General features: G+C 40.0%; 2 protein-coding genes across 6 annotated transcripts in view; one reads left to right on the top strand and one right to left on the bottom strand.

Moving 5' to 3' along the window:
- KIF2A (kinesin family member 2A) overlaps positions 1–8,665 on the top strand; it is a 73,676-nt gene extending 65,011 nt beyond the window's left edge. For all 5 annotated transcript variants that reach the window (XM_055331602.1, XM_055331600.1, XM_055331599.1 and 2 more), the window contains 3 exons: positions 1,929–2,030; positions 4,261–4,396; positions 6,958–8,665. In XM_055331602.1, the coding sequence (XP_055187577.1) occupies positions 1,929–2,030; positions 4,261–4,396; positions 6,958–7,043 (324 nt within the window). In that variant the 3' untranslated portion in view covers positions 7,044–8,665. The remainder of the gene's footprint in view (positions 1–1,928; positions 2,031–4,260; positions 4,397–6,957) is intronic.
- A 1,447-nt stretch (positions 8,666–10,112) lies between these two features.
- Positions 10,113–22,145, bottom strand: DIMT1 (DIM1 rRNA methyltransferase and ribosome maturation factor). Its single transcript, XM_055331604.1, has 12 exons — positions 21,921–22,145; positions 21,248–21,321; positions 18,828–18,914; positions 17,194–17,255; positions 17,009–17,102; positions 16,874–16,923; positions 15,868–15,991; positions 15,649–15,741; positions 14,391–14,455; positions 13,439–13,502; positions 12,157–12,263; positions 10,113–10,638 (listed from the first exon to the last, which is right to left on the bottom strand). Exons 1-12 carry the CDS (start codon positions 21,997–21,999, stop codon positions 10,596–10,598), a joined length of 942 nt encoding a protein of 313 aa, XP_055187579.1. The 5' UTR covers positions 22,000–22,145; the 3' UTR covers positions 10,113–10,595.
- Positions 22,146–24,849: the final 2,704 nt, after the last annotated feature.

Genomic DNA, 24,849 nt, shown 5'->3' with positions numbered 1-24,849 from the left:
GCCCCCTCTATAGCAGGTCTTTTCTTTTTTATTCTACTGTTGTTGGGTTGGATCTTGGTAGGACTTTAATTTGAAGAAGTTGGCTAGGACCGATCCAGAGGCTTAAAGCATAACATGATAAGTTCTTGTAGTCTCCATATCTGAGAGTGAGTGAGTTTCTTTGAATTTTTCCATTCCCAGGGAACTATCTTGAGGTGGTTCAGCATTAGCATCTAGTTAAGTTTACTGGTACATGTGTATATATTCTTATTATATTAAGTCTTAACAAGGTGAATTAAAATGGGATAGTATCGAAGACATGTCCTACAGATAAAACCAACAGAAGTACACAAAGTAAAAGGTAATAAAGAGCATTAGAATTCCAGAGATAGTTGTATAGACAAAAAAGTATTCTAGGTAGACTGCATAGAAGTGATAGGAACTTGCATAATATCTTAAAGCAAAAAGGGATACCTGGGTGGCGCGGCGGTTTAGTGCCTGCCTTTGACCCAGGGCGTGATCCTGGAGACCCGGGATCGAATCCCACGTCGGGCTCCCGGTGCATGGAGCCTGCTTCTCCCTCTGCCTGTGTGTCTCTGCCTCTCTCTCTCTCTCTCTCTCTGTGTGACTATCATTAAAAAAAATTTTTTTTTTTTAAATATCTTAAAGCAAAAGAAAGAGGATATTCTGGGCTTGACAGGGAGGTGGGCAACCAAATGAGTAAAGTTGGTTGAATGTGTTTATCAGAGAGGGTGGGAGAGAGAGAGAAAGAGAAATACCTGCCTGCATGTCTTAATATGAAAACAGATACTTGTTTCACAAAGAGAAGAGAAAAAGTTCTTTGGCCAACTTGATTATTTTATTATTTATTATTTTAAACTTTTAGGGTTGGTAGTATACTGATTGAAATCAAATGTCTACTTAGACTATTTAACCAAAATATGTATATACATTTAGACTTGTGTATTTTGTTTGAAACACTGCTTTTTTTGCTCATATTTTATAAAACAATTTTAAATAAACCTCATCACTAAAGCCACATTTTGAAGAGATATAAATCATCAGATACTGGAGTTGGGAAAGAAGCTCAAAAAAGAAAGCAAGGCTAGAAAAATTTTCACTTGATGTAGGACTAAGAATATATTGTATTTATGTATGTGGGGTTTTTGTTGATGAGGTGAAGTTGTCAATTGTCAATTAAGATTTCTGTAAAAACTGGCAAGCATATTGTATGGTGTAATTCGGAAATTAATATTTAGTAAGTTGAAACCTTCAGAATACTAATTTGATAGGGTCATAAAAGACATTATCTTGAAATCTCTTTTCTGGTGAAAAAGATATTTAAGATGTACGTATGACTTAAATTGTTAGTGAAAATTATTTTTTTTTAATTTTTTTTTAATTTTTATTTATTTATGATAGTCACACAGAATGAGAGAGAGAGAGAGGCAGAGACATAGGCAGAGGGAGAAGCAGGCTCCATGCACCGGGAGCCCGACGTGGGATTCGATCCTGGGTCTCCAGGATCGCGCCCTGGGCCAAAGACAGGCACTAAACCACTGCGCCACCCAGGGATCCCTGTTAGTGAAAATTAAATACAGAGGAAATACTTTAGCATATTTACAGCCTAATAATAAATGTATTCTTGAAAAATTGCCTTATTCCAAAAGAGATTGGTTTTTTAGGGTTATTCTGCGGTGAAGCCTGGACTAAGTGAAAACTACCCCTTATGATAGGCTTAAATTTGGGGTGTCTTAGTGCTACATCAAATATTTTTGACCCATAAAAAGAAGTTATGGCTTTGCCTTTTGTATTTTAGTAGTCTTTATCTTTCAAGCTTCCTCAGTTTCTAAATGACATTTTTTATAAATGACCTAGAAAAACTACTTTATGTAATATTTAAAATGTAAACCTTATGTCCTAATTTTTTAAACTGTGTTCATCTTAAGGAAGAAGAAGTTTCTCCCCAGTTGTTTACTTTCCACGAAGCGGTCTCACAAATGGTAGAAATGGAAGAACAAGTTGTAGAAGACCACAGGGCAGTGTTCCAGGTAAAGTAAGACAGGACCTTTCATCAAAGTGTTTCTTTAGGGAAATTAAGAACTTTCATAATACTTTGAGTATTATGCTAATCTAAAAAAATACTTGTGCATATGGGTATTTGTAGGGTATATGGGATATTTTGAGAAGAATGAATGATGGTTACAAACAGTGGTTTTTTTGCACTATGGTGAAAAGATCTAGTTTATTTACTACTGTTCTGCTTGTTTTGCTTTTGTTAGTTGTCCATTTTTAGAGAAGGATTGAACTTCTGCCCTTTACCACCCCTTTGTGTTAGGCCAGTTTTATTTGACAGCAGTAAGAAAAATTTCTAAGCGTTACCAGAACAGTTAAGGAGGTAGCTTTCTTTGCAGAGGAGGAAGATTGCTTCAGGAGAGGGACAGTTACTAACAGTGGCAGATGAGTGGGGAGTGTTAAATCCCTGCCTATCACAGTAACTTCTGACATATTCATCCCATTGTACCATTCAGCCTATTAAAAGCACTGTATGATTTACTGTATGATTTCCTTCTCCCCTGCTCCCTTTACTAACAAGACGATATCCTGGAGGGTGATACCTTTGAAGTGAAGGTAGACATCATTATGGAGACTATAAATGCATTCTAAGAAAAAAGTGAATAGCTCAGTCTTTCTATTGACCTGTGTTATTTCTCTGATGTTGAAGAAATATTTATTTGTAAACAAATATTAACATGACTCCAGTGTAGGATATTTAAGCACCTTGATAAAAGGCTCAAAAAAATAAGAAAACTGTTTATTTTATAAATTGAGAAAAGAATGTACACTCATTCTATTACAGCTACAGTTTAGTCAAACCTTTATTATTAGAATTTATTTAGAGGCGAAGTGTTTAGATTAAATCAAGAGGGGACACTTGTAATTTAAGAAAATAATCTGTGTCCTTTTGGAGCAAGGTGTCTGTCATAAAGACCATCATTTCCCACTCTGCCATTTTATGATGAAGGCTAAAAGGTCTTTGTATTTTGGCAGAACTGGGTATTTTTCAGTTTCAATTCAGTATTCTTTTTACAGTTCCGTTTGTTGTTCCTTTATACTGTGATCTGCCATTTCTCAAAATGGGGTTTTGTTTTATTTTTTTATTTTTATTTTTTTTTGGGGGGGTTTGTTTTAAAAGATTAAGTGGATAGCAAAAAGAAAGGAAAAATACGATGGTGTGTATATTTGTTTTAATTATTACGTATATAGTTTTCTAATAGATGTCTGTAGCTAAGTTAGCTAATTCAGCCTGATAATACATAGTCTAGTTATGATTAGCTGTTAAATTGCATTGAAAGCTAGAAAGTTGCCCATGTTAATATCCAAAACTTCTTTAATTCAGAATGATCTGAACACGTTAGTGATCCATGTGATCCAGGACATTGCTGAAAAATGAAACTTATAAATTCCACATTATCTAAAATCACTTAAGAATGGTTTCCTTTAAAGCATTTATGAGGGATGCCTGGATGACTCAGTGTTGAGCATCTACCTTTGGCTTAGGACATGATCCCAGAGTTCCGGGATTGAGTCCCACATTGGACTCCTGTATGGAGCCTGCTTCTCCTTCCTCTGCCTATGTCTCTGCCTCTCTCTCTGTGTATCTCTCATGAGTAAATAAATAAAATCTTAAAAAAAATAAAGCATTTATGAATAGTAAGTAGCTACTATTTAGTGGTTTGTTGACTCTTCTAAAATTGGCTGTCCATCGGTCCCTATAGTTACAATAATTTTGAAGAGCTGGTGTTTAGAATTTCGAATTAACTCTTGGGCCAACCACTGTGAGGCCCCAAATGGATTTGTAAATTCTAGATGATATGTGAGTTCTAGGCTACCATAGATTATTAGATTGTTCATTATCTTTATTATATCATTCTTCCCCAGTTTTAGGGGTAGCTACTATACTAAAGTTTTGAGAATTAACGTGCTCACTTATTGATACTTAATGTGTTTGATTCATTCCCTTCCCCAAACCCTTACCCAGGGTACAGTAAAAGTAGAAAAATGAAGTTACCTTGCTTGGCTTATTGTATTTCTGTTTGTGTTAGAATTTAAGGAGATATTTCTTAATTTTACCCTGTAAATAAAGATGTTCTATACTTAGTAATATTTTAGAGAATACCATCTTAAGTATGTTTGATTATATTTAACATACTTGAAATTTGTAAATTGGTTTCTTTCTTCAGAGAAACTTATTGGATTGTTGAATTTTTGTCCTTTTAGGAATCTATTCGATGGTTAGAAGATGAAAAGGCTCTCCTAGAGATGACTGAAGAAGTAGACTATGATGTAGATTCATATGCCACCCAACTTGAAGCTATTCTTGAGCAAAAAATAGACATTTTAACTGAGCTGCGGGGTAATTCCTTTTTCATTTTAGTGTTTGAAATCTTCTTGATCTTTGATTGTAATTGGTGGGAGGATTTCATATTGTAGGAGGACATCCGAAATAAAAATTATGAGTACCATTTAATGTATTTCCAAAGGTATAAAGACAGACTAGTCATTCTGTTTTTTGTAAAAAAGAAACCTGGAGCATCCTTTCAGGTGCTCTTTAGTTTTTTCTCTTTTAGGCATTTGAAAAGATAAATGCATCTTGTAATTAAATAGGGAAAATGTATTTTAGCAAATTTGTAAATTTTATATACCCATTCAGATTTTTGTTTGTTAGATCAGTGCTTTTCAGAATTATTTGCTTAGATTAGGTCTATTCAGAACCATCCCTTCTATAGCCTCCTGTCTGCATCTCTTTTCTGTGTATCTCTGTCATGTTTTTCCTTTGAAGACTTGTTTTAAACAATCAAGTGGAAGGTTTCAAGACCTTGAACAACTGAAGACCTTTTGACAGTTAATTCTTCCTACTTTGCTAATGGAGGGAAGCATGTGACTTGCCCACATGCCAGGTCCTTGGCTTTTTAATTAGCTTATTTGTGTAGCCTCACATACGCATTTATCGGACATGCTTGTTTCTTAGGCACTGGCACTGGCAAATTAGTTGTCTCCATTTATATGCGAATGGACATCTGTGTATGTGTACATGAAATGCAGTGTAAACCAGATTGAAATTGCTAGTTTTTAGCACCAAACTGGCTAATTTTTGAACTAGGTCCTTTGTGAAATTGGTTGTTTGAAATCGTATCCTATAGAGCCAGCAGTGACCATTCACCCAATTCAGAATTGTTTGTGGAAATGTAGAGTTTCCAAAACTTAGTTTTGTTTTCCATGTTCTTCATATTCAAGCCTTGATTTAAAGTATTGTGATCATTTTTCTTATTTCTTAGAACTGACAAGCAGCTTTTATTCAGAACAAATCATAACGAATTCTAATTTTTTTCTTTGTAATGTGGCATTCAACTTAGTTGACTTTCTTTAATTTTTTCAGGATTACTGTCTAGCAATTGTATTATTGTATTATTCAGTCCTTTTTTAGGGGAGGAAAAAAACTTTTTTACATCCAGAGATCATTTTTGTATTAATATAAGAAGTTTGAAAGCTTTTATCTTACACTAACAGGTATGAGATCCAGAGGTCCTTAAATTCCTTTCTAAATTTCAGAATTTAATTTTTTAAATATTGTCCTTCTGAAGAGTGGAAAGAAATTGAGATTCCAGGGATCCCTGGGTGGCGCAGTGGTTTGGCGCCTGCCTTTGGCCCAGGGCGCGATCCTGGAGACCCGGGATCGAATCCCACGTCGGGCTCCTGGTGCATGGAGCCTGCTTCTCCCTCTGCCTATGTCTCTGCCTCTCTCTCTCTCTCTCTCTCTCTCTCTCTCTCTCTCTCTGTGTGTGTGACTATAATAAATAAATAAAAAATTAAAAAAAAAGTTACTTGAAAATATTTTTTAAAAAAAAAGAAATTGAGATTCCAGCTAATATATCTTTCTTTTCTTCCAAAGGCCATAACCTTTGTGCCATTAATACATTTTAAGTTGAGTAATTGTTTGTAGAGGGTGCTGTCCTGTTCATTGTGCATTGCTTACCATCATCTTTGGTCTCTATTGACAAGATGATAGTGGCCACTACCCCAGTTGTGACAGTCAAAAATGTCTAGCTATTACAAAACGTCACGGGGTGGTAGGGGAACATCACCCATGGATAAAAATCACTATTAGAAATGGAGAGGAGATATTTCTCATCTTCACAGATGACTTTTATTTACCTCTGTCAATTTATTTACCTATTTCTTATTCTGATGGGACTCTCAGTTAATACCTAATAGTAGGAATTGTAAGACCAAGAAATCTATCATCCTAGAATCCCCTTTTCCTATCCCCTTTTACAATCACTGATAAGAACAAAATGACTTTGTTTTAAAAATGCAAACATCTTTTGAAATTTCATAGCTTAAAAATGTAAAATAGGCATTGGGATTAGAAGTTTCTTAATATTGAGGGAAAGAATGTCTATAAATTTGAGGGAAGAAACGTCTACTTTATAGTTTAGTAAGATTCAGAGGCACCTGGCCAGCTTAGTAGAGCATGTGACTCTTGATCCTCAAGGTTGTTAAGTCTGAGCCCCACATTGGGCATAGAGATTACTTAAAAAAAAGAGAGAGAGAGAAAAGACTCAGTCTTCTTTTGAACATGACTGTACACATTAACACACATATATAGCATGTCTACACTCCAAAAGGAATTCAAATAAACTAAAATTCAACACTGTAAAATGCGCCAAACAGAACAGAAACCTGTTGAAGATAGAGAAATAAGTTATTTTTATGAATCTTTAAATAATGAAACTGTCGCTATAGTTACATATTATTGCATTTAGTTCTGAGTTTCTGTACAACAGAGAACAAAACGAAAAATCCTGAGTTCGTATTTCGAAGTAAGGTTAACTGATTTGATAGGACCCATGAAGTTGTATACTGTATTGTGTGCAATGCAGTACTTATTCTCTTGTTCTTTTTCTTTTTTCCAAGATAAAGTGAAATCTTTTCGAGCAGCTCTACAAGAAGAAGAACAGGCCAGCAAGCAAATCAACCCGAAGAGACCCCGTGCCCTTTAAATCAGCATTTGCTGCTAAAGGATTCCCAGAACCCACACTGCTGTAACATACAATGGTTCAGCTGTAAGGGCCATTTGAGAGTTTGAAATTTTAAGTGTCTGTGGAAAATGTCTTGTCCCTTCACCTGAATGGCATTTCAATTTTATGAAACACTCCTTTGTCTACAAAATGCTTCTAGTCCAGGAGGCACAACCAAGATTTGGGAACTGAAGCATTTTGTTTCATTTACCCAAAGAGTGATTTACTTTTGGAGATCGTTGCCAATTTTATTTTCTGTATGATGGAGTAAGGTTGTGAACTTGATCCAGAGGTGAATAGTAGGGGGAAGCCACAGCATTTCCTTTTAACTTGGTTCAATTTTTGTAGCAAGACTGAGCAGTTCTAAATCCTTTGCGTGCATGCATACCTCATCAGTGACTGTACATACCTTGCCCTCTCCCAGAGACAGCTGTGCTCACCTCTTCCTGCTTTGTGCCTTGACTAAGGCTTTTGACCCTAAATTTCTGAAGCACAGCCAAGATAAAGTACATTCCTTAATTGTCAGTGTAAATTACCTTTATTGTGTGTACATTTTTACTGTACTTGAGACATTTTTTGTGTGTGACTAGTTAATTTTGCAGGATGTGCCATATCATTGAATGGAACTAAAGTCTGTGACAGTGGACATAGCTGCTGGACCATTCCATCTTACATGTAAAGAAATCTGGAATTATGATTTTAAAACCATATAATGTGGCTATAATTTTCTTAGCATTTTCTTTGTAAAGAACTAAAATATAAACTAGTTGGTGTATAATAAAAAGTAACGAAATTCTGAGAAGAGTTTTATCTTAGGATAATACATATATATGCAGTGTGTGTTCCAGTGTGGTATTAACAGGACTAATAGTGCAATTTGATCCTTACCAATACCATTACTTAGTGAAAGTGTCCATTAGCACCCCAAAATGTACCTTCTAAATGTACTGATAAAGGAAATTGGCTTCTGATGCATGAATACTTACATGTACACTGAAAGTAGTCCATAATAGAACTGTTAGTTTAAGCCAAGTGTAGACAGTACATAACTCCCGTGAAAAAGAATTAAGCTAAAAAAGAGTTGACTTTGCCTTAAAAGGCAGATGGAACCCAAGCCCCATCCATTACCTAATGTGTGATATTTCATCATTATTTGGTGAGAATCACCACGTTCTCGCCAATAAATTGGTTTAGGGTATGCTGCTTTTTAAATGGTGGCACTTATTTTTACAGATTGCTATTCCAAGGAAGAAAACTGGCCACTTTTCATGTAAATATTTTGTTAAAAGATTTATATATCTCTCTAGGAGTTTTCCCTTAGTTCCTAGGATAGTCCATGAATAGATTAACAAGAAAAAATCTCCCAAGGATGTCTTGGTTAGATTTACTCTAAGGAACTCTACTGCTCATTCATTTGGGCCAAAGGGAAGCTATGAATAGAGAGTCACATGAGCCAGATTCCCTACTTCATTGTTCATAGCACCCCGAGGGTAGTTGTGGGAAATCCTAACACCACGGTGAAATTCTCCTCTGTAAACTTGAAATCTAGAACAAATGTAGATTTTCACAATGTGCTTATCAATAAATGATATCTATGGAATTGAGTTTTAGAGATAATTTACTTCAGTACAATCACCTTTGTTTTGGAAGGGACTCAGGTTTTCTTGCAGTTGTAAGATATGTTCTATTTGTGTTTATTTTGGAGAGAAGAGGAAGAATGGAGCAGATACTATTGACCTTGCAGAGGATGCTTTAAAAGGGTAGTTTTTGAGGCTAACCAACCTTCAGAGGGCAATAAAGAGATGTGAACTTGCTCATTTTAAAGCACAACAGATTACTCTTATTAATTAAATAAGATGGGTACTATCTGTGGAAGGTCTCCTCATGTTCAAATAGGCTGCCTTACCCTATAATGGCTTCATTCTGATCAGTATCAAGGTCTGTCACCAGAAAAGATGGTGGTGGTATAATCCAAACCTTCAGTTTTACAGATAGGGAAAACTGAAGGCCAGAAAAGGGACTGAAACTCAGTAATTCATACAGGAAGAGGAAATAGAGGGAAACCTGAATTAATTCTTAAAATTTTCCTGTAAGGATAGAGATGGTACAAATGAATTTTGCAAAGTAGTTTTGTGACATAAAAAAAACCTACTCTTGAGGTATATTTAATATTTATGTAACAAAAGCAGCTCAAAGCTATTATTTAAAGAAAAACTAATTTTTTTGGATCTGGATTTAACATTCTTTACTTTCTCAGACTTCTTAAAAGCTGATATTCCTATTAATAAGTAATTGTTTATATAGGAATGTTTTACTATATCACTTTGAAGCCAGATTTCAAAACAATGTTTAGGTAAACAACGTCCTTTCTAGGTTGACTCAGTGTACCTTTGTTAAAATAATTTGGAAGCTGTCTTTTTATTAATTTAGGTTTTAAAAAAAGTCATCAATTAAGATATTTTTATTAATTTCCTTATATAAATAATCAGGTACTATAATTCTTTATTAAAAGACATTAAGAACACTTAGTATTATATTGATAATGGTTTAAATGTAGTAGCTAATTAAGACTTGTTTAGGGCATGTATTGAAACTCTCAACCGGCCATTTTAAAAATAGCTTAAAACTAAGCATCAGTATATGAAAAGACACTGGAAGTTTCAGTTTTCCAGAAGTCACATGAATACCAAGAGCCTGAAATCATAAGAAAATGGATGGTTGAGATGTTTGTTTTAAATAAGTTGAAGGGCAGAATTTGAACTTTAAAGCAAGTTTTGATTTACAAAACCCTTTGAAAACCTTTTGTTAAACCTATGCCTTTCCCAAAGAAAAAGCATATTATCTTAGAGTTCATTTTATTCTAGTTGAGCATCCTCATTTCACTTAAGGAACCATGCCCAGAAGTCTTAGGCTGGCATCACCTCATGGTGGCAGTAGCTGACTCATGTTTACCCAGAACCCTGATGGGAGCCTGTGATGCTACAGGACAGCTTGAAGGCATAGGCAGTGAGTGACAGAAGCTGTAGAAGATAAACAGAAAAAAACGAGAGAAGCAAAATAAAGCAGTTTTATTGTGTACATGAATAAAAACAGTATGGGAAATACATTGGAGTTAAGCATACTTTAACTTTTTTACTATTTGAGGGACAAAAGCCTACAGAGGTCCTCACAGTAATATACAGAAAATAGAACAAGTAACATCTTTATACAATAAACTGTTAGAAATGATAAGTTTAAGTGTAAAGTTGTGCGTGCCTGCGGCTCATAAAGATTATCATGTATAGACTGGACCCTTCCCTATGTTAGATATTAAAAACACAACACAACCAAAAAAACCTTGGGTACTTAGAATTGTCTGATTGAGTACTGTAAAAATTCATAGTAATAAATGATGACAGTAGTAGTATTAAATCAAACATAGTCAAGCATATAGTGTTCCATTGAAGCAAAGGCATAGTTCATCTTCTCAAATTATTAAAAAATATATAATTCCAGTTTCTTTTTCTTGAGTTTGGAAAATTGTTTGCCAGATAGCTAAGAAAAATGTATACCTTCTGCATTGAATCCATGTAGCAATCTGAAAAACCAAAATGAAATTAAATCAAAAAGGTAATTTAAAGCATGTAACAATGCATAGCTCCGGTACCACAAATTCTAAAACATCAGCAAACCTCTGAAGCCCACCCACTCCTAACACTAATCATTTAACTTTATTCTTCACCTAAATTTGTAAAACCTATAATGGTTAAAATCACATATTTTGTTGCCTCTTTTGTCACAGCCTATGTATCTTAAGCTATGGTGATTTGACCAAATTATCTTAGACCTCCACTATGTAGACCTAAGAGCTCACTGGAGCTTGTTCTGTTTCAACATGGTAAGTGAACAAGAAGCTATTTTGGAACTGGAGACAGAAGAGAGATGAGTGGTTAATCTTACATGTTCGTTTTTCCCCTCTGGGCTCACTATTACTGAGGTTCAAATACTTAACACATTGCTTTTCTCTGGATACCTATGTACTTACTGGATGCTAGTTAGCAAACTGCATATGCTTAAAAACCTTGAAGAAATTTGGTGAGAATGAAAGAAAATAAGATGAAATATTTCTAATTTGACCTGAGATGATTTTCAGGATGGCCCATAGGAACAGTTCAAGATGGATTAGAATGTTTGAAAAAGGAAGATAGGTACTTATGAATAATGTTCAACTCCTAGGATTAACCTCTGATAAAGACTCAGTAGTACTGCTAGCCTGCCAATATAAAATATAAACCCCACCGTCTTCTACAGAACTGTGTTGCCAGCTTAGAAAAGCCATAACAATTACTTTTGTAACAATCTACCCTCATTTTTTATTCAGCTCCTAGAACATAGTTTTAAACACAAATTGGCTAAATAGGCAAAACTGTTTAGTAAGTGATGGTTTATTAGGAAACCAAAGTGTTAGTGCTTAAAAACAGGGAGTGTAGGTTAATAACTGCCTGGTTAATTGAAGACTTACTCTGCTTTCATAAGATTAACTTGGTTAATTAAAGAAAAACAAATTTTGGTCTGCACTGCCGTTAATTATGACGCCATTCTTTTATTTTAGGTGTGTAGAACTTGCCTCGGTCTACAAAACAAGTAATTATTATTAAACCAGTTAGAAGTGAAAACCAGGTATGATTGTAATTGACATTATTTCATATGTAGGATCTGTTTAATAGCTCTTCCCATTACAGAAAAAGAGAATAAGACCCATCTTACGTGTATCATGCTTGCTTCTACCTTACAGGCTACTTTGAAGACACTATTAAGACTAACTACGAATGGGAGTTGGGGGAGGAGGGTGAAGGGGAGAACACATACCACAACACACATTGACACAGAGGCTATCTCCAGGCTCGGACTGTTCTTTATTACTGTTCTTAAAATGTTCATCTGCTGCAGCTAACTAGCCTCCATCTTCTACACCAAATACTATTCCATGCCATGGAAGTGCTATGCAATAACTCCAGGTAGCACCTTATACCGCTTAAAAGCCTTTAAATCTCTAAACTGAAGGTGTCACAGTAAAGAAATGTAAACACTTAGGAAAAAAGAAAAATGTAATTACCTGATGAAGTCATCTATGTCCATGGAGCGGGCCCGCTTGTCACTAAAACCTGTGCTGGTTAGGATTTGCTGTATTTTATCTGCTATGCTGAAATCTTCTGGTATTATCTATTAATATAAAATTCAGAATAAATGAACAACATATCTTTAATGAAGTCACGCTGACTCTTTTTTTTTTTAGTTCAGTAACTGACAGTCACCTTTTTCTGTTCATGACAGTTTGAAAAGCCTATTTGTGCAGCTCAGACTTTTAGACCTCTAATTAGTTAAGTTAATCTTCACATACCAAATACTCAGAAAACCTATATACTGCCCTTTTTCTTATACATTCTGAAATAGTTAACAGTTTCAGGGTTAAGGTACTTTATATATCACAAAATAGTTTATAGCTTTAAAATTCAGTTTATAGCTTTAACTGAATTTTAAAACAACTGTTATTTCTTTAAAAATACCTAACATTTTTTTTGCCCAAATTCATTTTTATCAGCAAATCTTTCTCAAAGAGATGACCTCCAGCCCTTGGGAATATTCAATATTTCATACCTCACATCTTTTCTCCAAAGATTATTCTTAATCCAGTTTAATATTTTCCTACCTTAATATTTTCCTAGGCAGATGTTTAATACCTTTGTCCATAAAAGAAAAAATGAAGGTAGCAATATGATATATTAAGCCATTCAAGATCCGAGTCATAAAATACAGTGGAAATTTGCTCTTCTCTTTCTGCTCTGCGTAATTAATTCGAAAGAACTGTATGTGTGCTGACACATACAAAATCGGTTGGAGAAAATGTTGCAGAGTTAATAAAGAGGCATGAGGCCTACAACTAAAAATTCCTATTTGGCCTATGCTTTATTCTGATAATCATTTCAATTTCTGAGTATTAAAAAAAAGTTACTTAAAAAATGGTACATGAGCAACAAACAAGGAATGGTCACAATACAGACTTAGCAAATGGTACATAATTTGAGCTGAGCAAGCTACACATGCTGCCTAAAGCTTCGAGAAAGTCATGACTCAACTGAATCTCTTTTTACGTCTAAAAACAACTGTCTAGTTAAAGAAGCTCATATGTAGTAATTGAGGCCACTCAGATTGATTCCAAGAATATACAGTAGTATTGACCTACCAGAGTTCAAGTTAAGGTTGTGCTAGTTATACATCACTTTTAAGGATCCTATGGACTGTACCAAATTAAGAATCAAGTGATAATAGATGGAAATAAGTAGAGGAGCATTTTAAAACACAACAAATCCAAACCCCAGAAATATTTTTTTGCTTACAATATTATGGAGCGAACAGTGGATTCTGTAGTTTTTTTCCAATAGCTGTTGCACTGCGCTTGACCTGTACAATAAATAAGTGATGTTGCTATTATTATTCCCAAATCAGAGATAATTTCCTTTAAGTTGATTATAAAGTTAAATGTTCTACATAGTAAAATTAAGGGGCTAAAAAGGTGTTGAATATTTAAACTTAAGAAACAATCATTAATTATACTTAAAAAGTACTCATAAATATCTCTGAAATTCTTAAAGGAGTTGTAGACTCGCCACAAAACATCACCAAAAAAAAGGTTAAATTAAGGCTTTCAGAACCTCTCTTTTGCCCTTGGGCTTCAAACTGCTATTCAGAAATGTTTCTAAGTTAATAGAATCGCATGAATTTTTCACAAGTGTGGAAACGTTCCACTATCAACCCATTTTTTCCAAGGAAAAAAATCAGATGATTGGTCAGTTTTTGGGTCCCCCCCCCCCATTTTGCTAAAAAAGTCCGATCTAATTCCAAAACTCTAGGAACTTTTTGTGAAAATTTCCTGCCCCCCAAAATACAAAGGAAGTGAAAAAGGTATAAAGTGTGTCTGAAAAAAAAAAAAAAAGTGTGTCTGGACATGGGTAATCTTTATGCTTTAGGATATCTGTTAAGAGGGATCCCCGGGTGGCTCAAGAGGTTTAGCACCTGCCTTTGGCCCAGGGCGTGATCCTAAAGACCCAGGGTCGAGTCCCACATCGGGCTCCCGGCATGGAGCCTGCTTCTCCCTCTGCCTGTTGTCTCTGCCTGTGCCTCTGCCTGTCTGTCTGTCTCTCTCTCTCTTTCATAAATGGATAAATTTTTAAAAAAATCTTTTAAAAAAATGATATCTGTTAAGGATAACAATCAAATTCTATCACATTCTGTCACACAGTTTGTACAGCACTGGTCTTCATACATCATATAAATGAGTAAAATACTCACTTAAATGCAGCAGAGAGTGTCTTGTTCTTCCTAACAAAGGTGATCCTTACTAGGCCATCCCATTCCTGAAAAAGATGATGGATCACTTCTTAAAAATATCAAATCTTGGACACCTGGGTGGCTCAGGTGGCTTAGTGTCTGCCTTGGGGCTCAGGTCACTATCCCAGGGTCCTGCATCCCCGCCGAGCAGGGAGCCTGCTTCTCCCTTTCCCTCTGCCTGCCACTCCCCCTGTTCGTGCGCTCACTCTGCCAAATAAATAAAATCTTTTAAAAAATTAAACCTTGCCTATGTTTGCTAGGTATTATTTTGTCTTTTAATATATAAAACTGAAAGAACCTTCTGGAATGATGAAAATGTTCTGTATCTTGATCTGGCTGACCCATGCAAAAAGTAAGACAATTCTGGCACTTCTGTCCGCCTCACTGAATAAAGTATCCTTAATATTAAAAATCAGAAAAAAAATTGTTCCACATCTGAACAAGGAACAACGTGACATTTATTTAAATCAAAGTACCATTTTCAAAAAACATGGTTCAAAACAGACATGATTGAGAAATAGCCTATGCAACATACCCAGAATGCCCTGAAGGAGTGATTAACAAACCACTCCATACTGACCACACAAGTAGTCATGTTTTTATCCAAAGCGACTGCAGTACGGTTACATCATGTGATGCAACTTCTCTTTTTAAATTGCAAAAACATGAATTATGATTAAAAAGTTCTTCATAGGGATCCCTGGGTGGCGCAGAGGTTTGGCGCCTGCCTTTGGCCCAGGGCGCGATCCTGGAGACCCGGGATCGAATCCCACGTCAGGCTCCCGGTGCATGGAGCCTGCTTCTCCCTCTGCCTGTGTCTCTGCCTCTCTCTCTCTGTGTGACTATCATAAATAAATAAAAACAAAAACAAAACAAAAAAAAAAGTTCTTCATAATATTGCTCTAACAACCATTTTCATTTTACCTTGTTTTCTAAGTCTTAACTCAAATAGGTACATGTTTTCTATGGCTATACGTGCTAGCGGGACACAGTGGCATTCTATTCTGTACTTTTAGCAAACATTTTCCTTGCTTTTTTGTGCTCTTCACAATGATCTTCCATCCAATTTTTCAATCTACTCCCAACACAGGTCATAATGAGCATTTTCCTTAATGTTTGGACATTAAGGTCAACTCAGTATTTTTCTGCTGCTATAGACACATTTTCTAGCTTGGTTTTTGTTCTGCCTTTACTGAATAACCTGGTATTTTAACCTCACCTGAAAATTGATGGGTGGTGGTGGATTCTTAGGTTCTATTCTTACCACACTGGATTCTACCTTGGGTGGTGGCCGGAAGTTATTCTTTCCAACCTGTTAATCAGAAAATAAGGAGTCCTCTGAAAAAGTTTTAAATTAGTAATCAAAGACGCTTTCCTCAAGAAGATACAACCAGACGGTCATGGCTGAGGTAAGCCACATTATTTCACAGTCACTTACTTTCATCAGATGGTCCACACGTGCTAACAGCTGTGTATTGATTGAGAGTCTGCAGTATAATTTATCTCCAGGCTTTGCAACTAATCGGAGAGCAAATTCTCTTTGAAACATAAGTACAGCACATCTAAAGAGACAGTAGAAAGGAATAAGGAAAATGGTCACTTTTAACTATAAATTTATTTTTACTTCATTCTATTAGGGGGAAATGGAGCAAAGCAGTATCGGTGGTTAGTGAGAATTTGTTCAGCTTATTAGAAGTCATGATACTTTGAGCTTTAGCTTCGTTGTCACAAAATGACCCAGTTGGCTTTTCATTTTATTTTCTGATGGCTGCACCACTGACTCCTTGCATGTGTGAGGCCTCAGTGTTCCGATGAAAAAGCATTTCAGAGAAGCACTAGTCCATTACCCCTTCTAGGAAAAAAAAAACCCAAACACACAAAATTGGCTCAGCAGCCCAATGGTGTTTATGGGTTAACATCTGACATTGCAACCCACACTACAAATATCTACGTATATGTGTTTATGTAATTCAAGCAGAGGTTTCACAAAGCTATAGTCACCTGGGCCACATGCTGTGAATGCCCTCTGATACATCCTAGTCCATGTCATTTTAAAAAAATGACGGTCAGGACTCAATAAATTTATACCCATTTAAAGGGTTTTTGACTTGCAGTTTGAAAACCTGTTACATGATGTGCTAGTGACAACTAGTTGGGAGACCATTTCAACTGTCTAGACGTAATAATGAGTCTGACCGAGGCTAATGGCAAGAGTATTAGAAAACAGGGAAAGGCCATTTGGTCTCAAAAGCAGGACTTATGCTGCCCCTCCCCAAAAACCCTGTTGAATGAATAAAAAAGAAAGACCTCCAGACAAATAGGTATTTTCTACAAAATACACTCTCCAATTCTCCAACAGTTTTTTAAGTGAATCAACTTTTATCTTTGGCTGTCTGTGTTCATGGCCCAAGATCTGCCAATACTTTTGGTCTTTTGTCACAAACCTGAAAAAAGGTCGGTGCAGCAACAGCTTGAAGACAAAGGGGGAAGAGATCTGTAAGAGAATTAACTAGTTATTTCTGGGGATGACGCACCACAGAAACATTCTATATGATGTTCCCAACCATCTGAACATATACCTGATATGGCAAATTTGCCACGCAAGCATCAAAGAATGGCAGATCTGTTTTCAACACATCACCCACCAGTACCTGAAGTTTGCTGGCCAGAGGCCTAACGGCAAGAAAAAAAAGCAGTTAAAAAAGAGCACTGTTTCTTGAGACTGGAAATGCACTTTAATTCTATCACATACACTCATACTCACGTGCCCTGAACTCTTTTGTGAAGTTCCGCTACTAGCCTTGGGTCAAGTTCACAGGCAATTACCTACACGGGATAAAAAAAAAAAAAAAGTATTTGGGGGTTAATTATGGAGTATAAATCTTATTACCTCAATCCTAACTCATACACGATTAATGGGAATCAAACTTTTTTTCCCCCCTAATTCTACCTTCAATTTTCCTTCAGTTTTCCTCTACCATTTCAAACCACAAGGACACCTTTCAGAAAAGCAGACTCTGGTCTGAGTGGCCCCTGTTGGATGGTCCCCACTCCTACTTGGTCCCCTGATGCCTTCTTCAGATGGTAACTGTTTCATGCTGTTGCCAGCCCATGGGCATTCAACTAACACCTACTGGTTCCCTTTATCCCATTTCTACATTTTGGATCCTTTTACCTGGAAACTGTGAGCGACGACACAGAGAAGCTACCAGCAGCGGCCAGGTGGCCTCCCACTCTTTATGGTGCAGCTCTTCAGATTTCACCGTCTAGGTTCCAACCCTCCAGCCTCCTCGTTTCATCCCCCTTCGAGCCTAGAGGTGCCCTAGAGGTGCACTTCGTAATCACTAATTACTAAGTGATTAGTAATAGAACACTAATAATCTGCCTAGAGGTGGTACTGCTCTTTGCAACCATTATTTTTGGGTTACAATAGTGTTCCCCTTTTATTCTTTTTAGTCATCTACAACCATGTAACCAACTCCCTCTATATTAAATACCCTGTATTGAAAAACCGAATGTAGTTTCTGTTTTCCTAAATAATACATCCCATATTTTCTTTTTTGTAATCCATTTTCTGAAAATCGAGAGACAGTTGACATCTTAGTTTCAGGTGTACAACATGATGTGTATATACTGCAAAATATGTATGTATTGTCGAAACAGCCTAGTTAGCATCCATTGCCACACATAGCTACAAAAATTCTTGTGTTTTGTGATGAGAACTTTTAAGATCTACTCTCTTAACAACTTTAAAATACACATCTAATACACGTTAACTATAGTGACCATGCTGTATATTCTATTCCTAGGATTGACTGACTCATTTTATTACTGGAAGTATGGATTTTTGACTTTTATCTGTTTTGCCCATATTTTAAAAGATAAAACTGTTAGCAAAGTATCAAGGGTTGCTGTTAATGTAAGAGCAATTAATACAAATAGATTTCTATTTGTAAACCAGGTGAGCTTGCTCACATAGTCTTTTTTTTTTTTTTTATGATAGTCACACAGAGAGAGAGAGAGCGAGAGAGAGAGAGAGGCAGAGACACAGGCAGAGGGAGAAGCAGGCTCCATGCCCTGGGAGCCCGATGTGGGACTCGATCCCGGGTCTCCAGGATTGCGCCCTGGGCCAAAGGCAGGCGCTAAACCGCTGTGCCACCCAGGGATCCCCCATTTTTTTTTTTTAAGATTTTATATATTTATTTATGAGAGACAGAGAGAGAGGCAGAGACACAGGCAGAGGGAGAAGCAGGCTCCATGGAGGGAGCCCGACGTGGGACTCGATCCCGGGACTCCAGTATCACGCTCTGAGCCAAAGGCAGACGCTCAACCGCTGAGCCCCCCAGGCGCCCCACACATAGTCATTTCTGATACCAAAACACAAAATTCCCTTTTTACCTTTTTTGCCTTTTCTAGCAACTTAACAGTCATATTGCCAGTTCCAGGTCCAACTTCCAGCACCACATCAGTTGCTCTTAAGGCAGCCTACAAGCAAGCACAACCACTGTAACTTTACTGGCACATCTGGACACATCATTTGATTTACACCTGACTATCTTTGCTCAAAAGCATGTGGTTAAGAGATCTTATTCTGAATCCATTTTTATGAGATCCCTTCATGATCTATGTGCTTAACAAAATTTCCTCATTAACGTTAGGTGCAAGTGGAAACTATCATGTCTAAGGTGGGGCAATAGTTAGGAGTCAGAAAAGCAGGAATAGCAGTTCTTTCTGGGAACAGCTTTCTGTTTTCTAGCTTAGAAATGATTCCAACAGCATCTTTTTACCAACTCTGTTATTATCAATAAGTTCAAACAAGAAAGGACTGCATATGAGACGCTGTCTATGGGATTTCCCAATTTTCAACCCCGGTATGGTTTCAGGATAGGAAGACTTAGAAATTGTATGCACAAGGCTGCAGTGTTCTGGGTGCACAGCTTTTATCAGATGCTCAAAGGGGATCCATGAGCCAAAAAGTCTAAAACATTAGGCCCTCCTCTGGCAAACAACACGACAAGATGAGATCCTCGACATGTGTAATGCTCTCCCTGTAGCCGCAGGATGCCTCCCTTTGTAGCCAGGAGAGTAATCTGTGCTATATACCCTTCACCTTCCAAAACTCCATCACCCAAATAGTAGGAGCGCATCCACTACCCCTGCAAGATGAACTTCAAAGGGGTTTATGGGATGCACTGCATCGAACCATAGAGGTTTCTCGGCAGAAAAAAACTTCCTAAGCTGTCATTACGACATCTTTTTTAGACCCTGGTTAGTAAATAAAAACTCAGTGACAAACGGTGCCTAGAAAAAAAGTGATTATGTATGAAAGATCTAAATGTGAGACAAGATTCCATCAAAATCCTAGAGGAGAACACAGGCAACAACCTTTTTGAACTTGGCCACAGTAACTTCTTGCAAGATACATCCATGAAGGCAAGGGAAACAAAAGCAAAAATGAACTATTGGGACTTCATCAAGATAAGAAGCTTCTGCACAGCAAAAGAAACAGCAAAACTAAAAGACAACCTACAGAATGGGAGAAGATATTTGCAAATGACGTATCAGATAAAGGGCTAGTATCCAAGATCTATAAAGAACTTATTAAACTCAACAGCAAAGAAACAAACAATCCAATCATGAAATGGGCAAAAGACATGAACAGAAACCTCACAGAGGAAGACATAGACATGGCCAACATGCACATGAGAAAATGCTCTGCATCACTTGCCATCAGGGAAATACAAATCAAAACCACCATGAGATCCCACCTCACACCAGTGAGAATGGGGAAAATTAACAAGGCAGGAAACCACAAATGTTGGAGAGGATGCGGAGAAAAGGGAACCCTCTTGCACTGTCGGTGGGAATGTGAACTGGTGCAGCCACTCTGGAAAACTGTGTGGAGGTTCCTCAGAGTTAAAAACAGATCTGCCCTATGACCCAGCAACTGCACTGTTGGGGATTTACCCCCAAAGATTCAGATGCAATGAAACGCCGGGACACCTGCACCCCGATGTTTCTAGCAGCAATGTCCACAAAAGCCAAACTGTGGAAGGAGCCTCGGTGTCCATCGAAAGATGAATGGATAAAGAAGATGTGGTCTATGTATACAATGGAATATTACTCAGCCATTAGAAACGACAAATACCCACCATTTGCTTCAACGTGGATGGAACTGGAGGGTATTATGCTGAGTGAAGTAAGTCAATCGGAGAAGGACAAACATTATATGCTCTCATTCATTTAGGGAATATAAAAAATAGTGAAAGGGAATAAAGGGGAAAGGAGAAAAAATGAGTGGGAAATATCAGAAAGGGAGACAGAACATGAGAGACGCCTAACTCTGGGAAACGAACTAGGGGTGGTGGAAGGGGAAGTGGGTGGGGGGTGGGGGTTGACTGGGTGACAGGCACTGAGGTGGGCACTTGATGGGATGAGCATTGGGTGTTATTTTATATGTTGGCAAATTGAACACCAATAAAAAATAAAGTCATTAAAAAATTTTTTTTGTTTCTTTTTTTATGGCCCATTAAAAATTTTTTTTAAAAAAATTGCAAGCTGATTATTAAGCACAACTGTTACTAAAACTTAATTTAAAAAAAAAGTGATTAGTAATAGAACAGTAATAATCTGCTGGACAAGTACAAATGTCCGTGGACGGAGTAAACGATCTACAGGAACCCAGGCCAAAGCCCACCACGCCCAGGCCTATGAAAACTAGAGCATTCTTGTCTCCAACATCTCGACGGCGTCCTCTGGGCCCCAAGTGCTGCTGGAATCAGGTCGACAGCCCAACGCCCCTCCCCGTCCGCACCCACCTTGTCGATGATGCTGTTCACAACGAGAGGGTTTTTCAGTATGTGCTGCCCAATCCCCGTGTTGAACGTCAGTCCTGGAAGAAAACACGGCAAGAGCCTCAGTGTCCCACGGAAAAGCGGGCAGCGGACCGTCCGGGAGAGGAAGGCGGGGCGGGGGGGGCGGGCGGGGGGAGACTCCCGCGCGAAGCGGAGCCACTGGCGACACCAGCTCCCGCGGGAGGGGAAGGCGGCGGCGGCGCGGGGCCCGGTCACGGCCCTGAACCAGATCCCCGGCCTCACCAGATCCCCCACCTCACCGCCCCGGCCCAGATCCCCGGCTCCAGATCCCCCACCTCACGGCTCCGGCCCAGATCCCCGGCCTCACCAGATCCCCGGCCCAGATCCCCCACCTCACCAGATCCCCCGGCCTCAGGTCCAGGGCCTCACCAGATCCCTCGCCTCACCTCCCTGGCCTCACCAGATCCCTGGCCTCACCAGATCCCTGGCCTCACCAGATCCCCGGCCTCACCAGATCCCCGGCCTCACCAGATCCCCCGCCTCACCGCCCCTGCCTCACCAGATCCTCGGCCTCACCGCCCCAGCCCAGATCCCCGGCCGCGCCCCCGACCCGGTCCTGCCCGACGTTGGGCCCCGACCGCAGCCCTCCCCCCCCCACCCCCCCGGCTGTCCCCACCTCCGGCGCTTTTCAGCTCCCGGCTCTGCTTGAGCCGCTCGCGGCGGCGACCGCTCGTCCCCGCCTTGATCTTCGGCATCGCGGCGGGCGCAGACCCACAGGCCTCCCGCACGACAGCGGCCCCAAGGCGGAGCCCCCAGGGCCACACGTGGGCTCTGCCCCGGGTGCGGCGCGCACCTATCCGCGCGGCAACCCCGAGGGACGAGGGCCCGCCCCCTCGCGCCGCGGGCTCCGCCCCCAGGAAGGGGCCCGACGTCGGAGCCCAGGGCCCGCCGGGAACGGTAGTCCCGAGGCGAGGAAGCCCTCCGCTCGGCCGACCACAGGTCCCAGGAGACAGCGCGGGCGGAGCCGGCGGTCGGGATTGGCTGGGCTTCCGCGTCGACGCGCAGGTGCTTAAGTAAGGTTCGCGGCGCTCGGTGCTCTGGGCGAGGTCGGGGCGGCTCGTCCCCCCATAACGCCCTTGGGGGATGGGTGCTTCAGCGAGCCAGGTCCTGGGACCCGCGAGATCCAGAGAAGGTGTCTGTGTCCCAGCGAATCCTGGGGCTCGCTCATCCTTGGGGACCCAGGACGCCGGGCTCGGCGCTCGCTCCTGCGGCCACGCGGCCGCTGCTTGGCTCGCGGGGGCGGCGCCCGGGGTGTGGCAAGTCTTTTTTTTTTTTTTTTTTTAAAGATTTGATTTATTTATTCATGAGAGACACAGATCGAGAGGCAGAGACACAGGCAGAGGGAGAAGCAGGCTCCATTCAGGGAGCCCGACGAGGGACTCGATCCGGGGACCCCGGGGTCACGCCCCGGGCTGAAGGCGGCGCTAAACCGCTGAGCTCCCCAGGGATTCCCCAATGTGACAATTCCACCAGGCCTCCGAATTGCTTTGCTTCCTTTTATGCCATTCATTCATTCATTCATTCATTCCCGAAACGCTTATGGGGCTCCAGCTGCAATTCAACACGACTGGGCGCTGGGGATTGAAAGTCAAATAGGAAACTGCTCTTCTTGGAGTCTGTTCTCTCTCTCTCTCTCTTTTTTTTAATTAAAAAAATAATTTGTTGTCAACAAAGGAGAGGTCTACAACAGGAAAATAAGTGAAAAGGAGGGAGTGAAAAAATCCCCGGTGGTCTGCTTGGGCCTCCTGCAGGGATGGAGCAGGAAGAGGTAATGGAGATGGAGGCCTCCTGGTTTAGGAGCCTGAACAGGTGGGGGAGGAGAGGCGTCCCCCGAGGCAGTGGGGCTCAGTTCGAACCCCATCGTGACCACCCCTGGTGTAAGGCACTGTGCCAAGGGAGAATGGTCGGGGCTCCGAGGGGGGAAGGAAAGGGAACGGAGAGGTCTGGGTCAGCAAAAGGATTGGGGTAGGTGTTCTCCACAGGCTCAATGCCCTGCCGGTCGACAGCCATGAGGCCAGCCTTGCCCTTCCCACGGCCTGGCCTTGTGCTTTGCCAGGGGTCAACATCTTCCATTGCCCCCAAGTAACAGTGGATGCTGCCCCCCCATCCTCTCCTCCATCCTGCCTTGGCACCTGGTTTTACTCTCTCCATCAGGTGGCCAAGCTGGGCAGCTCCGAGTGATAAGCCAAAGGGGGACCTTGCCTCCTCTCTCCCTTCCTCCCTCCTTCCCTCCCCAGGAGAGAGGTCTTGGTTGTAAGCCTGTCTTGGGTACTGTGCTAGGACAGCGTAGCCATAGCCGACTGTAAGCTCCGCGAGGACAAGGTCCACGTCGATTTTGCCCTCAAGCATAACGACTTTTCAGCTTTTGCTCTGTGGCACTCTTATTTTCTTGGAGAAAATTTCTTCTGTTTGGATTCCTGAAACTAATACGGGTGCATCCCCAAGCCTTGGTCTTTCTTTGCTGTAATTCTAACTCAGGAAGAAGCTCATAACCTTCGTAGCATCTTCAACCACTTACTTCTTTCCATTAATCATTAGTTTATTACACAGTTCTGGAGAATCTACACGTCCCAGCTCCTGTGTCAAATATTAGGAATGAAAACATGAGCATGACGTGAGCCCTGCTTTTTTTTTTTTTTATTCATTTATGATAGTCACACAGTGAGAGAGAGAGAGAGGCAGAGACACAGGCAGAGGGAGAAGCAGGCTCCATGCACCGGGAGCCCGACGTGGGATTCAATCCCGGGCCTCCAGGATCGTGCCCTGGGCCAAAGGCAAGCGCCAAACCACTGCGCCACCCAGGGATCCCCGTGAGCCCTGCTTTTTAAGGAACTTTCTGTCAAGAGTGGGAGATGTACAAGGTCGTGTAATAATAACATCCTTTGCTGTCCAATCCCACTGCCCGGTACTTTGGGTACATTATTTCATTTCATCTTTTCAAACAGTTCTCTGAAATAGGTCTTATCATTGTACCCATTTTACAGATGAGAAGGCTGAAGGACAAGAATGTTCTAATACCTTGCTCAAGATCACACAGTAAATGACAGCTGCATCTTGAACCCCGGTCTTATTCCAAAGATTGTAGCCTTTTAAGAAAAGGTACCATGATGATTTGCATAACAGCTAATATTTGAGGAAATGGGGGCACATTTTCAAAACACAGTGTTTGGAATCTTTAAAGGACAAACAAAAATTACCCAGGGGAAACTGGGGAATTCGGAGGAAACCATACTCACAAAGACAAAAGTATAAAGATGTTTAAGGGAGAAAAAGAAACTTGGTAGAGCTGAGGAGTGAGTAGGAAAGGTAAATAGGGCCTTGCTATGAAGGGCCTAACATTAGTTATGCCAAGGGGCAGTGGTGGCCACTGAGGAACCAGAGGAACCATTTTGCATTTTCTCCTCTCCAGGCGGTGAGAATTCCTGGAGATCACACAGTAAGGTAGGTAGGAGACATCCACATTTAGCTCTTGCTCTCTTAGCTATAGCACTCTTCTAGAATTTCCTGGAATCTCTCCCATTCTCCATAAAAGATCTTCAACCCTT

The sequence above is a fragment of the Nyctereutes procyonoides genome, unplaced genomic scaffold (genome assembly GCF_905146905.1).
Source record: "Nyctereutes procyonoides isolate TBG_1078 unplaced genomic scaffold, NYPRO_anot_genome, whole genome shotgun sequence".
Lineage (NCBI taxonomy): Eukaryota > Metazoa > Chordata > Mammalia > Carnivora > Canidae > Nyctereutes > Nyctereutes procyonoides.
The sequence above is the reverse complement of the archived record's forward strand: the minus strand, read 5'-3'. Positions and strand labels throughout refer to the sequence as shown.